The following is a 15,187-nucleotide window of genomic DNA, read 5'->3' on the forward strand; positions in this document are numbered from 1 at the left end:
GCCGCACCTGCGCACCACGCGCGACGGGCGCTGGGCGGGGAGCTGCGAGGCGGCCGCCTCACGTGAGGAGCTGAAAAGGGAAGAGCCGAGGTCATGCGGGACGGAGCCGCGGCGCTGGAAGGAGGTACGCGCCTTCTCCTCAGCGCTGCTTCCTCCGTATTACCGTGTCCTATAAGCGCGGGGTGGCCCCGCCGCCCCGCTTCACCGCGCCTTCAGCGGGGAGGACGGCGGGGACTACAAGTCCCAGCGTGCACCGCGCCGCGCTGCCAGGGGTGGGGAGGCTGGTGGCGGCGCGGGGGCTGCTGAGATTTGTAGTCCTGCCCGGGGGGGGGGGGTGGTGTAGCTCTGTGCGGCGGGAGAGGGATAAGTTGTGAGGGAAAGATGTCCCTGAGGGAGTCTGGGCAGACGGAGGGACTGAAAGACCGGTGCTGTCTCGGGGGTGCTGAGGGTCCCGCAGCCGGGCAGGGCTGGGGGGGGCCATGGTGCTGGAGAGGGAACTGTTTGCAGGGAGCTGCCAGCTGAGGGGATGGGCTGGTGCCCCCTTAAAACGTGTGGGTCCTGAGCAAAGCCTTCTCCCCACTTTTCCTGCAGTTCTTCCACCATGAGGATGCAATACCTGCTCCCTGCTCTGCTGTACCTGTCTCCTGTGCTGCTGGGGCCTGGTGGTGAGTGTTTGGCCACCCCAGCTTGGGCCCACAGGGCCTCCTGGGCAGGGGCCAGGTCGGAGCTGGTAAGAGGTGGAAGAGGGCTGCTCTGCAGTATCCCCGTCATGCCTCTCTGAGGAGAGCTGTGCCATGGTTCCCGTCAGCTCTTCTTTCACACGTTACCTTTGACTTGGTGTGCTCATACGCAGACAGTGCTACACTGCGGCCCTGATGTGATGGAGCACTCGCCTTGTGCTCCAAACTCAGCTTCTGCAGAAGCAGATTAAATGCTGTCCATGGTGGAACTGGGGAGCTGTCCTGCATTTAAATAACTCCTTAAGAACACTGTGTAATATGTGGCAACAAGAAGAAAAGTGTCCAGGGCAACCTGTTTACCTCTGTATTTCTGGTCTTACTTTTATATGGCTCTTCGTTCTTCCTCTGGTCTCTTGTGTCCTTTAAACATACAGTGAATAAAATAGTCTTGGGTTCCAAATGTCAAAATTGTTGACACGTGACCAGCTTATGGTTTTGATATCAGTTGTATTGACGCTTGGAATGTCAGCCTCTCTTAAAGCATGGTGTGGTACAACATAGCTGGATTGTTGTGAAGCGTACCCCTTAATAGCAATATTTCAGAGCACTATAGTAAGGTGGTTGTGATTCCTGAAGTGTTCAGATAGTAAATGTACATTTTCTTGAACATGTGGGTTCCTGGTTTGAATTTGTAACCCAGGAAGCAATTTTAAACTAAATTTTGGGCATTTATGACTCCTAAGTTACTAGGATCACATCAAGAAACAATTAGTGTGGGTTTGAAGTATCCTATAGCCTTCTCTTGGCATGAACTTCTGTTGCACTTCACATATTTAAATTGCTTCCTTGTAACATGTTCAAGTGACAGTTATTTACTTCTCCTTTTAAGTTGTTTAGTCGCCTTGAAAAAAGCTGTAATCCCCTTTGCTGTTTATCATGTGTGCTAATTTTATTAATCTGACACTGCAGGTACCAATGGACAAGATGTCTATATCACAAAAGAGAGTAGGTAGTTCTTCTGAAGGAGCTATTCATCATTCGTAGTAATTGAGACTTGTGTGGATATTTTTTTGGTTGGTTGTTTTTTTCCCCCCAGATGGAGTCGTCGTATTATCTGTCCCTGAAGTGGTTTCATTAGAAAGTGGAAGTTCAGCAAACGTCACTGTCTCTTTGAGGTAAAATCGTGATTGCATCTTGATTGGTTTAGAGTAGACTTGGTAGTGTAGGTTAATGGTTGGACTGGATGATCTTAAAGGTCTTTTCCAACCTAAACGATTCTGTGATTCTATGATTCTATGATTTACTTTCTCTTTGGAACAGGGGACGAGCAAGCAGGTAGGACTTGGCTATATACTAAAGACCTTCCTGCAGACTCAGTTAATTGTTCATACAGAGTGAATCTCATTGGTGTGACTGGCCACTTTTAGACTATTACATCACATACTACCAGTATGGACCAAGATAGTGCAGCATTCTCACAAACAACCTTGTATGGTTGGCCTCCGACAATATCCAATGCCATTTGTATGGGAAGTTGAGCAGGAAAAGATGTTTTAGGCTGTCTGCACTATATTAGCTTACTGAACTGTCTTCCGTAAGTGAACTTACCAATCCTCCATTTCTAAAAATTGCTGCTTAAGAGAAACTTGCATTTCCTAGAAGGATCACCAAAAAGATTTTACCAAGGAAACAGAACTTGCCATTTCCAGCAAAGAAATGCAGCTACTCCAGTGGGGGGATGATGCACCTTAGTCTCACTGTTTAATACAGTGCATTGTTTGCCCATGGTTTTGCTATGTGGGCCTCTTCCCAGGAAAGGATTGTTAAACACACACACCCCTCCCCTTTGGGATCTTAAAGTTTGAGTAAAGGGAACAGTCAGATGAAAATGTAAGAATTGTGATAAAGAGTAAAATAGCACAACATGGCTGCAACAGTCTAGAATTTTTATTTTTGCAAAGAAAGATGTGGTACTGTAATCTTGTTCATGGACAAGATATCTTAAGTACTGCTGTGCAATTAAACCTCCTGGACAAATGCTCAGTGGAGTTCTCTGGGAAAGCTATGTAGGACTATGTCACTTGGAGGGGTTTTATCTGAGGGGTTTTTGGTTTTTTGGTCTTACTGCACTGCTATAATTTCTGCCCTTCATCACCCCAAGTATGTGTCTGTCATTTCTGCCCCTCTTTACCAGCAAAGGGTTAACAAGCACAATGATAGGATTCTGGTGGCAACCACTCTGCTCTGCCACTTGTGTGGCAAGAGGGAGGTAAAAGGTGGCCATATAACTGTCTAGTGCCCATTACTAGTTCAGATAAAAGAAACAGCACAATGCTAACATACTTTGGTGTTAGTGTTCCTCTGAGTACTGGGTAGGCACTGTTGTGTTTGGACTGTTCATTATGTTTGCAACAGCTGTGAGGATTTAGCAGATACTCTCCCACAGCCCTGAAGCAATCTTTGTGAACTCAGGCACCAGTCTAACTTGGTTTTTCTGCCTTTACAGGGCTCCACTGAATGAGACACTGGTGATAACTCTTAATATTACACACTCATCAAAACACAGCACCATTGTTGAGCTGCCTGATGAAGTAAGTGACAGAACAGATTTCTGACCTTATGCAAAAGCCTACCGCTAGTATGGTGCAACACTCTCCTCTTTCTTTCCTCCACTTTGCCTTGCAGGTACAATTGCCTGCAGGTCACACTAAAGCAGACTTCCAAGTGAAAGCAGATGATGTTGGACAAGTAACAGTTTATCTTTATATCATTAATTCCAACATAACTGGGTGAGAAACTGTTTTTTAGTTCCATTTACTGCCCTACAGCTTCCTAAACTTTGGGGTAACTATTCCCTCCTTATAGTTAGGTAGTTAATGGGACATGGGTGGTATGTAGTTGAGGAGATGTGGTGACCCTCTAGCAATCCTCAAAGTATTCAGATAAATACAGGGTATGGAGGCAGCGTGATGGTCTTGGTATCTTAGATTTCATTACCAGATGACTGCAAGTTCTCATAGCTCCTTTGTTGAGTTTTAATAACCCCTCCCAGAAGTATCAGAACTACATGCCAGCTTTTCTGGTCCAGGAAGCATTTGGTTGTAAATGTCCAGTGGGATACTGTTCTTACTGTGCAGAACTTGTTCTAGAGTGCTAATAGCCTGATGCAGCTGTGTGCCCATATCACTACCATGGGATACAGGTGTTTTTGCTTTCTAGTTGGGAGAGCCCTCTTTTCATAGATGCCAGTCCTCCCTAATAGGAAAACTGTCTAGCAAGATGGAGAAAGCTGGATTGTATTTGATTGTTGCCCAGATGCTAGTGAGCAACAGCATACTCCTGTTTTACTTCCTTGTTTTGCTTCTGCTTTTAAGAATCAAAGCAAATGCAGGGGTAAGCGTATGAAATCCTCAACAGGACAGGCATGATCATAAGGCTTTGCTGGCAGAGCGTGAAAAGTGAAAGTCTGCTCTTGCATAACAGATCTTGTGCTAAGGGTAGAGGCCATAGGCACAAGATGACCTTTTTGAAGATTTCTATGGTAAAAGAATGGAAAGGAAGGAGTGAGGCAGGAAGGAAAGAGTAGGTTGAGGGTAGGAGTGGGAGATGCCCTAAACATAATAAGGACATTAAAGAAAAGGGGGGCGACTCTACTGAAACCAACTGTGAATCTTTATTGTCTTGTCTCAACACCTGGACTGTTTTATCTCTCAAAGCAGAACAAGGAAAAATTTGCTGAAAAAAGTGTGAACAAATAAATTAACTAATTGTGTTTTCATTAACCATCAGACCTAGGATTCAATTTCAAGTGATTCATAGCATCATAGTGAGATACGCTGATGAGGTGATCGGCTGGATCTATTTCCTCGCCTGGTCTATCTCCTTTTACCCTCAACTCTTCGAGAACTGGCGACGAAAAAGGTAAAGAGACTTAAGATGTGTTTGCAAGTCACTTAAGCACCTTCTGCAAATCATGTCCTAGCTTCAGTTGCATCCATCTTGGTTATTGTGAATTAAGCATGGAAAGACTGGGGAAAAAAGCAAGGCAAAGATAGCACCTGAATACATGTAGCCCCAGTGAGCTTTTATGCATGCAGGTCAGAGGAAACTAAGTGTGTCCTACAGACACCTAATCCTAAGGTTTGGCATCCAATACTAATTTGTGGTAGAGGAGACTTCCCTGTTCCCTTTGGTGTCACGTTATAACTCATCCAGCCAAGCCAGTTGTGGTGACCACTTTCAAAGTTTACTTACCTTGTGAGTTGTTTATCAGACAGCTCCTTGTGTAATCACTAGGCCAGTTCCCCTTAAACTAAGTGACTGTAAGTAGAAACATTATTATATAGGAAAACTAAAGCATTTGTTTTGGCAAAGATGCACTACTGCTTCTATGGGTTCAGGCTGGAATGGTTTTATCAGACTAGCTGAGCTCATGGAGGGGTGAAGTTAAAGCAGCACAACCTTGTCAGTGAGAGCTGTAGTGAGTACCAGCACATGGCATATGAGGGGTATTTCACCTTGCTTTCTGATGAACTCACAGTATCATGTTGTCTCAATGCCTGCAGCTTTGGCGTACATCAAAAATTGTCTATAAATCAGTACATTCTAGCGTCAAGCTGTCCCTGGAGCTGCCTGTAATGTTCTGATGCATATTTCTCGTATTTTTTTTTTTTTTCCTCCTTCTCTAGTGTTGTTGGGCTAAGCTTTGACTTTATAGCATTAAACCTTACTGGCTTTATAGCATACAGTATGTTTAATGTTGGACTTTTCTGGATTCCCTTGATTAAGGTAAGCATGATTATCTCTTAATACTTGCCAGGGGGTGGGTGTCTACAGAAGGGAGTTAAGACATTTGGCTGGCTTTGGTTTCTCTCACATTTAGGAGGAGTTCTTAGTCAGTTACCCCAGTGGGGTGAACCCTGTGGCTATCAATGATGTTTTCTTCAGTCTCCACGCAGTAGCTCTCACTCTGCTCACCATAATTCAGTGCTGCATCTACGAGGTAAGTCTGTGTGCTGGGCTGACCTGTCGGCTCTGGCAGAGCTCCCTCTGCCGGGCACCTCACCGCTCACCGTCCCCAACTTTGGGGCTCCAAAGTCCTCTTCATTGCATCTTCATTGGCCTGTCTAGAAGTCGGGCTTCACCATCCAGCTGCCTTTATCCTTCCTGAGCTAGTAGCACCTCCTTAGCTACTTCAGCCTCATGGATGTTCTGAGCTTGTAAGTAAACTCCTTAGGGACTCAAAATAACGAAGGCAAACAGCCAAGTTCATAAAGTTCCCAAACAGATCTCTAGCCAGCACATAGATTACAGCTCTATGCAGTACAAACGCTGGTATGTGCTTTGCTGTTTCCTCACTACTTGGAGCATTCTTCAAGCTAGGACAGGTCCTCAGGGATTCCCTGCAATTCAAACTTTCAGATTGCAGGGCCCTTTTATGATTCCCACCCCTTTTCAGGTGAGACTGATTGTTATAGTCAGGTGATTCCCTATTTAATTCCCATTGTAAAAGCCTCTGATCTGAGCAGCCAATTTTCTCTAGATGGTAACTGTTTATTTCTTGGGGTGTTTCCTTTGGTGATGCTAAACCTAAAATTGTAACAGCCCATTTGTCACCACTGCTAGGTGCAATAGTCTTTTCCAGTGAAGAATTAGAAGGCAACCATGAATCATATACCATAATGGGATTAGCAGCCTTTTGCATATATAAGAACTCTTGATATCATCAGACTAAACTCAGGAGATTGTTACAGATGTGGCACTGATAATAGGCATCATAAATACTCAAAATCACTGCCATAATATTGTTTTCCACTTGCTCGTGGACAATGATTGATGTTAAATATTGCTCATCAGCTCTTGCAAACATACAGCTGGTTGCTGTAGCACTCATTTAATCTTAAAATTCCCTTGTGGTATGAGCGTAACCTGTACAACAACAGGTTTGGACTGTGACCGTGCATAGTCCTGAGCACATTCTATATCTTACAGCGTGCCTGGGGATGTATGAACTAGGCCAGTGTAAGTGTATCTGCATTTTTGTTTCAGAGAGCGGGTCAGAAAGTATCCAAAGTTGTTGTTGGACTACTGGCACTTGCATGGATCTTCACATTTACAACACTGTTTCTTGCTGCAGCTGAGGAAATGACATGGCTACAGTTCTTATTCTGCTTCTCTTACATTAAGTTAGCAGTCACACTGATAAAATATTTTCCACAGGTAAATCTGAACTTTTCTGCTTTTATACTGTATTCCAGTCACCCTAAGCCTGTAGTGTATGCTCTTGAAAGGCTGACGACTAAACCAGCAATGAGTATTTATTAAGTCTTCTAGTGACAAAAACACTATAGTTATATAGAAGGCTTCTTAAATGTTAGTCTTGGAAATGCTTGTACATGACATGCTGACCAACTTCTTGTTACGCTCTCAGGCATACATGAACTTCCGTCGAAAGAGTACTGAGGGATGGAGTATTGGAAATGTATTACTAGACTTCACTGGTGGAAGCTTCAGCCTTCTCCAGATGTTTTTGCAGTCATACAACAATGGTAAGGCTGGAACTGAGGTGGTGGGGGCCTTTCTTAATGGGGTGGGAGAATCCTGCTACAACGCAGATAAAAAGCTGTAGGTTATCTTGGGAGAATGATGTTTGTGCTATAGTATGGGCAGTTCTTCTTATACTAAGAGTAAAGAATCTGTTCATATTCCTACAAGATAGAAAATGAAATAACTATTCCGAAGAAACCACAGAACAGTTATTAATTAGCTTTGCGTAAGAGGTACACTACAGTCAGTCTTATGGTGTGTCTAAGCAGTCCAGGTAATAAACATGAACTTCTCTAGTATGTATGGCATGACCGTGTAGTCTTGAGACAAGACAACACTTGAGGAGTTAGTCTTAAGTCTCTAACTTTGTGTTTGACAGATCAGTGGAAGTTGATCTTTGGAGATCCAACCAAGTTTGGCCTGGGTGTCTTCTCCATCATCTTTGATATTGTTTTTATGGTCCAGCACTACTGCCTTTATAGGAGACAAGGGTATGAACCTTGTGAATAACGTCCATCACTTGTGAAGATAAAACTTTAAATTGAACTTGCCCCTGCCCTGGCTGAGGGCTTTCAAGATGCCTACTGCCAGTTACCAGAAATACTGATTCTGGTATCTGTTTATACTTTGATCCTCTCTGGTATGAAATACAAGCTGTTGCCTCGCCAAGTGCTGATTGCCAGATGCCTTAAAGGACAGCAAGCTAGCCAGCCACCACTTGCAAATGGAAGACTCTTGCCTGGTGAAGCTGCAAAGACAGCTTAGCGTGAGCTGTCCAAGCAACATACAGCTCTCTTTCCATTAACAACAGGAAAGACTGGAGTGATGTCCTCCTGATTGGAAGTGAAGCACTAAGAGGAGAATTCTGGCTTCCAAAAATCTGAGATCATGTTTAAGCAACCACTTAATATCTTAATGTAATGACTGAAGACTGTGGGTCTAAGTGCTGCTGCTGACTCCTTGCAGACAGATCACAGTAGACCGCTCAGGTTGGCTCTTAACAGCTGTAGTGGTATGTAAAAGAATAATGGGGTTGGTAGCAAATACACAAATATTAGAACCTGAACTCTTTATTAAAAAAAAAAAAATACTGAGTGGAAGCAGAAACTGTATTTGTATTTCGCTGAAAGTGCTTTCAAAGGTGCTAAGACAAGTGCTCAGATTAATCTGAATACTTCCAGTGCACTGACTTAATTTTGCTCAGTTCTATAGACATGCCTTGAATCCTAAACAGTGGATGCTAAAGATTGAAGATTTATCAAAGAGATTATTTCTAAGTGGATCATGTTAACAGGCCCATGATTAAAGTTTAAACATATGTTTTTGTTCCTGGGCAACTTTCTAACTACATGTAGTATGTTTTAGGTAGAGAGCAAGGTCTTGAGTTACTTAAAGGTAAGCATTATACCCTTTAAAAGAACTAGAAGGGGATCCATGCATTGGTACTTGAACAATACTCAAATGCTTAAAGGCTAGTATGTCTTACAAGGTGTCAACCTAAGGAAAACTAGAACCCCTTCTGCTCCCTGCTAGAGACCAGGTGAGGTTTGACAGCTCACTAATGCTGCAAATACCCACCAGTGAAATCAGACTGTACTAACTCAGACTGCATTATGTTGATGTAGTCCACAGTCCACTTCAAGCCAGAAAAAAACCTGTCCATTGGAGGCATTCAAGTGATGTGGCATTCCTAAATGTAAGGAGAAACAGCTCAGGAAATCCAACTTTGTTTTATTGTGTGTAAAATCAAGTGAAATAGCAGTACAAATAGCAGTGTATCTTTATAGTAACAAAAATAACTTCAACTTGAAAGCCTTAAAATTTACCACGGAATTTTTAAGTTACAAAATTCAAAAGCAGTATTGTAGTAATTCCATAGATATAAAAATGGTCAATAGGCATCTGCTGGTGCGTACAGAACAGTCTGAGATGCATTAATCACAACATACGTACATGGCACAGCAGTAATGTACTGAATAAGTTAGTCTGCCACCTCCTCATGTTCTATTTACAACAGCTTACCTGAAGACTGCTTAAGGAAAGTATAGATATGTATAAATCAACTGAAGGGGATTCAGAACTCCAGTTTTTGGGTAATTGTAAAGCTAGCTGGTTAACAAACCACTAGGATGCTAGATAATTAGTGTTGCAGCAAGAATCTTAAATCCTGTGGCACGTTGATTTAAACAACTTAGTATCTTCCCAGAAGTTTAAATTTGGTCAAGAGGCACTTTTGCAAATTACTGGCTTATTCATCTCTTCCATCCAATAAATCAGTGATTTAAGCAAAGTCTTCTAAAAGACAGACCAAAATCCACCCCTCCCATTTCAAGTCTGATAGAAGTGCAATGAAGAACTGAAGGCTCTACAGCTACAAGCAGCTCTTTTGGTAAGTTCAGCAACAGTGTTTTCTTTCCTGCTCCATATTCCTTTCATTTAAACTTGATTAATTTGATTTTAGAAATTACTTGGGAACAAGGAGAATTAAGGTTTTACTCTGACAGTGAAGTTGAACTGTAGTGTCTACTATTAGTGTACTTCACAGGCATCAATCTCACTTCTGTGTTACTTAATTGTTGGTTGTTTCTTGTCTGAAGAGGCTGCTTTGTACAGGGAATCTTTGTAGTAAACCGTAATGCCCCAAACCCTTCAGCATATTCTGTCTAGCTAGCACACAATGTGGGATTAGTACAGTGCCCCTCCCCACAGCAGCGTGCAACTCTTAATTCTGGCATTTAATTTGATAGCATGGGGTGACAGGACAGCTCGCTTCAAAAAGCTTAAGCACAGCAAACCCTCTTCTTTTCCACAGCAGAAACCACATTTCCTCTTAAAATAGGAAGCTTTTGTGCTACAAAAGAATCCTGTCAAAGTTAAGGCTTTTCCAGTTGCTTCCTTAGATAACTAGGGTTTGTCCTGTCCTCCTGAAACCCATGACTACATTAAAGTCTTACCATGTACCTGCAGGGAAGACTTTAGAGAAGCACTCTGCTGAGGGGACTAGAGTTCTACTACTGCCAGTTACACCAGAGGAAGGAAAAAACAAACAAAAAAAGTGTTTACCACAGTTAGGAACATGCACTCCTTCCAGACAACCTGTTGAGGTCTAGTGTTTGCTTCCTTGCTTGATATCAGTCTATATTATCTCCCTCCCCAACCCTTCCCCAACTTGATGATTGATTAGGACATCATGGATTGTTGCACAGCCTTCTGCAGAGATTGCCTGGTCACCAGCAGCCGTACCACTTCTTCGTTCCTTTTTGTCAGCCTCTTCCTAGCTTGGTCATGGGTCACCATTGTCATATCCCAGCCATTCACCTAGGAAAAAAAAATAAAATGAGGCAGGTGCATGCACTCACAGGTGTCCTATAACTGTTCTGTCAGAACTAGGTAGTAGATATGCTTATGCCACAGCTCAGTTTGTTTATAAGCCCCGCAAACTGTCCTGGAAAGTACCCAGAAGACAGTATTTCCCCCAGCAGAGACTTCTCTGTAGTGTGCACTTAGTACTGCATTAGCACTGCTCTTATTTTAGTGTTTACCTGCATGATCTTATCTCCAATCTGAAGTCCTGCAACTTCTGCTGGGCCTCCTTCTGTCACCCTTGTTACATAGATACCCTGGAAAAAACAAATTAAGCATTCATTTACTAAATATGGGAGCATTAAATACTCAAGGGCCATTCTACTGACAATGCAAAAATACTTTGTGGTATATTATGGGGTTCTAGTTAAAACCAGGTTTGTGCGATGTTGGAGAGCTAACTTCAAACAGGCTTAGTCTGCAAATGATAATGTGGCAACAGAGTAACCTTAGTAGTCAGCTATGCGAGAGGACAGAACACAGATGCAAGCGAGCAGAGCTTGCTGGGTGAGCTGGATACGCTCAGGCTTTTGCAGAGATAGTTGCTACAGGAAACAAAGAGCATCTGACCTTGTCGGTCTTGTCTTCAGAGAAAGGATTCTGAGTAGGATCCTGATCAATGCCACCTCCAATGCTGAATCCCAGTATCAAATTGTCACCTTGACGAAGCTTATGTATTTCAATTCTTTGCTAAAAAGAGAAAAAGATAAAATAGTTGAGTATTGTGATCACTGGAAGAAATCTCAAGTGTGTTTCAGACACAGATACTTAAGACCCACTTAGACTGTCTTTCACAGAGATACCGTAAACCTGCTAGAGCAGGCTGCATCAGCTTGGTACGCTTACATACTGTAAGCGGACAGCTCTAAAACCCCTTGGCAGCACAGAACCATCATGTGGCATTTCCTGTCTGTCAGTCACATGCAACCTTGGTGTTGACAACAATTGGCTCTGAACTGTTCTCGGCCCCAGGGCAAGAGAGCAGGACATCTGCAAGCTCATCCCAAGGGCACTCATGCCATGATACAGCCAAGCTCCTTAACGATTCGGTGCTTTACCGCTGCCCGAAGACACAAGGGGAAAACACCAAACACAGAGCATGTCTCTTCAAACATGAGTCATGTCTTGCTAACTAGCAAGATGAGTCTAGCAAGGAGTGACTGTTCTTTATCCACATGCCTTATGTTCCTGCCTAGCCTTATCAGTGGAAATAAAAACCTATTATTAGGATGTTGGGGTTTTTTTTCCAAGATAACTTATCAACATATGTCTGTAATCCAGAGACAGCTTCCTTGCTGTCTAATGTAGGCAGGCATCTGACAAGCTTTACTCATTACCTAAGTACTGTATAAATGCCTAAGTACTGTATAAAAGTTTGTGCAATTGTTGAGCCAAGATAAAAAGCCACGGTCTTAACTGAAACAATAACCACTCGGAAGGTTTTTCTCCAACAGCCCTGTGGGATACTGAGCTTCCCAAAGGCACTGGGCTCAGGCTCTTGCTAGGATACAGACTGCTGGTCGTGCCAGGGCAGCTTCCATATCCTCAGGGCTGTCTGCTCTTACGCAGCTGGGAGCGGTGCAGCATACTGCAGCTGGGCTAGCCCAAAGCACAATGAAATTTAATGTTCTAGCTAGCAGAAGACACAACAGCAACCCTCGCTTGCACTGTTTGTTGATTAAGGTGATTAATCTACTTTAAAAGCTTTACTTCTTAAACCCCACCGAGGCAAAGCAGGTGCTTATCCCGCCCAGGCGCTCGCAGCAGAGGGCACGGAACAAAGCACTGGGGCCGGGGACGAGGGGGCTGCGCCGGAGCCCCCGCGCCCGAGGGCCGGGGACGAGGGGGCTGCGCCGGAGCCCCCGCGCCCGAGGGCCGGGGACGAGGGGGCTGCGCCGGAGCCCCCGCGCCCGAGGGCCGGGGACGAGGGGGCTGCGCCGGAGCCCCCGCGCCCGAGGGCCGGGGGCTGAGGCCCGACTGACAGCTGCTCCTTCCCTCTTTTCTCCAGCAACGCCTCGAAAGGCGGAGGGCGGCCGCCGCCCTCGGCGGGGGGCCGCTCCCTCAGACCGGCGCAGCTTCCTCCCGGCTCTCCCACCCGGGAGCGGGGAGGCGCCTGTGCGCGGCTCGAGTACCCAGCCCCCTCGTCCCCCCGGACGGGCGGCGGGGCGGGCCGGGGCGGGCCGAGCCCGCCGCAGGCACTGACAGCCTCCCCGGCAGAGAGCCGCCGCGAAGGCGGGCGAGGGGCGGCAGCCGCCGGCGGCAACCGGGGCCGGCGGCGCTGCCGCCCGCCCGGCCGCGCCCTTCGCCCGCTCCTTCCGCGGGCCGGGGCTGCGCCGGGACGCGCCCGCGGCACCTCCGCCCCCGCCCAGCCCCTGCGCCCGCTGACAGCCCGCAGGGCGCTGCCGGGCGGCACCGGCACCGCCGCCTCCGTCCCTGTCCCGCTCAGCAGCCCCCGGCGCGGTGCCCCCGTCCTGTCCCCGTCTCACCACCACGGCGGTGACCGGCTGCCCCGGCACGTACGACATGGCCCCGCCGCCGCCGCCGCCGCCCGAACAAAAGCGCCTCGCCCGGCCCCGCCCCGCGCCGTCGTCCCCGCCGCCGCCAGCCAATCGGGTGCCGCCTCGCCCGCGGCGGAGGAGCGGGCGCCGGAAGTGAGGTCGCTTTCCCGGCGGCCCCCGCGCCAAGATGCCTGACAGGAGCTTCCGGCGGGGAGGCGAGAGGCCCCGCGCTGGCGGTAGGTTGGGCCCGGCGGGGAGGCGCGGCGGCCTCGGCTCCCGCCGGCGGCCCGCGGTGACGGGCGGTGTGTGGTGTGCCTTGGCAGGGCGTGAGGCGTGACGGTCGGGCCCCGGCCGAGGGTCCCGCGGAGCAGCGCGCCGCCGTGGATGAGAGGTACGGGCCGGGGGAGGGCGGCAGGGCCCCGCGGGCGCTCCGCGGTGCCAGGCGGGCGGTGCCGGGAGGGGCCTCCGGGCGGGCGCCGAAGGCCGCTGAGCTCCCGCCGCGCTCCGGGACGGCGCATTTGAGGGCGGCCTCGCGGTAGCGGCCGCCCCGGAGCCGAGCGGGCTCGCCGGGTCAGTGCCGCGGGCCCAGCTCTCCGCGGGAGGCACCGCTTCAGCAGGGGCCGGGGCTGCGCCGGGCCAGTCTGCGCCCCGGCCCGTACAGCGTGTGTCTCCTTTACCCCAGTCTCGTTGGGACAGAAGGAGGTGCCCGAGCCCGGCTGGGAGCCATGGCCGCGGTGGTGGCCAAGCGCGAGGGGCCGCAGTTCATCAGCGAAGCGGCGGTGCGGGGGAACGCCGCCATCCTGGACTACTGCAGGACGTCGGTCTCGGCCCTGTCGGGCGCCACGGCGGGGATCCTCGGCCTGACCGGCCTGCACGGCTTCATCTTCTACTTCCTGGCTTCCGTCCTCCTCTCCGTGCTCTTGGTGTTAAAAGCCGGACGGCGATGGAATAAGTACTTTAAATCCCGAAGGCCGCTTTTCACGGGGGGGCTTATAGGAGGGCTCTTCACATATGTCCTGTTCTGGACTTTCCTGTACGGCATGGTTCATGTCTACTAAACCAACTAGGAGCCACAGTAGCTGCAGTGGTTTTTAATGAAGCGGGAGGACTGTTGCCAAAAATTCATCTACACAACTAGGCCAGCTTACCTTTTCAACTGTTGTTCATCGCTTGTATTGTTAATACTGTCAGTAAATTATGTCCACGTATAAATGAATCGGTAGTACTGTTCTAATTAAACTGAATGTGAAACACCACTTGGATGCCTCCCATGAATAGCTGTTTGGTGCTTAAGGAGTAACTTCTGTCCCTAGTTGCAGGCACAGCCGTGGGTTTTGATTAACATAGTCCCCTGTATCCTTTGCGTTTTGGATAAGATGCACCAATTGCAATCCCTTCTAGATTTGCTGCCTGTTCCTACCTGCAAATACTGAGGAAAGCAGCGTGTAACACACACTCTTAAAATATAATCCACTGACAAGAGGAAATACTGCACAGTAGCATGAAATTAAGTGTATGCGAAGGTTTGGTACAGAAATGTAATTGAGTTGCTAGTGCAAACATTACTTCTGCAATTGCTATATGTACACGCTAGCAATAAATGGCATTGTCACGGATACTCTTCACTGGCATATACAAAAGTCGATAAGTTATGTTCTCACAAGCCAAACGCTTCACTCCTTTTTAATACCGTTGTGTCCAATGAAACACAGACAAACAAGTAGGTGCCGCGTCTTATTACCTGCCAGCTCAGTCTGTACTGAACACACTAGTAAGCCTGCTGGCATTTTCTGTAACTGAACAGCGCATTGTTGCAGTGCCATATGTCTCTGGCAGGAACAGAAAGGAAAATTCAATCACCCACCATACAGGTAATATCTTTGCTATAGACCTGCTTATGCAAACTTAGAGTTGAATTGACTTGCTTAGCATAAGTTTGTATCACAAAGGTGGTGTGTGCAACCTAAAAGACACACTGTACAGAAAAGTCTTGGAGAACATTGCCCTAAAGTGACAAATTTTATTGCAGTACATTAAATACAAGGAGAGAAAAAAAAAAATCAAACTCAAAATAAAAAGCTCCTGAGAAGGAAGCTGGTT

At 47.1% G+C, this 15,187-nt stretch overlaps 3 protein-coding genes across 7 annotated transcripts; 2 read left to right on the forward strand and 1 right to left on the reverse strand.

Annotated features, from left to right (window-relative positions):
- The first annotated feature begins 95 nt into the window (after positions 1–95).
- On the forward strand, positions 96–8,746 carry CTNS (cystinosin, lysosomal cystine transporter). 4 transcript variants are annotated; one of them, XM_075719448.1, is made up of 12 exons: positions 96–124; positions 592–665; positions 1,650–1,685; positions 1,777–1,855; positions 3,187–3,271; positions 3,366–3,469; positions 4,470–4,601; positions 5,369–5,468; positions 5,563–5,682; positions 6,729–6,899; positions 7,111–7,228; positions 7,606–8,745. In XM_075719448.1, exons 2-12 carry the CDS (start codon positions 602–604, stop codon positions 7,734–7,736), a joined length of 1,140 nt encoding a protein of 379 aa, XP_075575563.1. In that variant the 5' UTR covers positions 96–124; positions 592–601; the 3' UTR covers positions 7,737–8,745. The 4 variants fall into 4 exon arrangements, with proteins under 4 accessions (XP_075575563.1, XP_075575561.1, XP_075575562.1 ...); XM_075719446.1 differs by lacking the exon at positions 1,650–1,685 and having other exon boundaries at positions 97–124; positions 7,606–8,744; XM_075719447.1 differs by lacking the exon at positions 1,650–1,685 and having other exon boundaries at positions 97–124; positions 592–662; positions 7,606–8,744.
- Positions 8,747–8,937: 191 nt separating this feature from the next.
- Positions 8,938–13,118, reverse strand: TAX1BP3 (Tax1 binding protein 3). Of its 2 annotated transcripts, XM_075719452.1 has the most exons (4): positions 13,076–13,118; positions 11,160–11,279; positions 10,769–10,846; positions 8,938–10,544 (listed from the first exon to the last, which is right to left on the reverse strand). In XM_075719452.1, the coding sequence occupies exons 1-4, from the start codon at positions 13,112–13,114 to the stop codon at positions 10,407–10,409; spliced, it is 375 nt and encodes a 124-aa protein (XP_075575567.1). In that variant the 5' UTR covers positions 13,115–13,118; the 3' UTR covers positions 8,938–10,406. The 2 variants fall into 2 exon arrangements, with proteins under 2 accessions (XP_075575567.1, XP_075575568.1); XM_075719453.1 differs by lacking the exon at positions 10,769–10,846.
- A 694-nt stretch (positions 13,119–13,812) lies between these two features.
- EMC6 (ER membrane protein complex subunit 6) lies at positions 13,813–14,343 on the forward strand. Its single transcript, XM_009477714.2, has one exon. It carries the CDS (start codon positions 13,813–13,815, stop codon positions 14,143–14,145), a length of 333 nt encoding a protein of 110 aa, XP_009475989.2. The 3' UTR covers positions 14,146–14,343.
- The last annotated feature ends 844 nt before the right edge of the window (positions 14,344–15,187 follow it).

The sequence above is a fragment of the Pelecanus crispus genome, chromosome 12 (assembly GCF_030463565.1).
Source record: "Pelecanus crispus isolate bPelCri1 chromosome 12, bPelCri1.pri, whole genome shotgun sequence".
Lineage (NCBI taxonomy): Eukaryota > Metazoa > Chordata > Aves > Pelecaniformes > Pelecanidae > Pelecanus > Pelecanus crispus.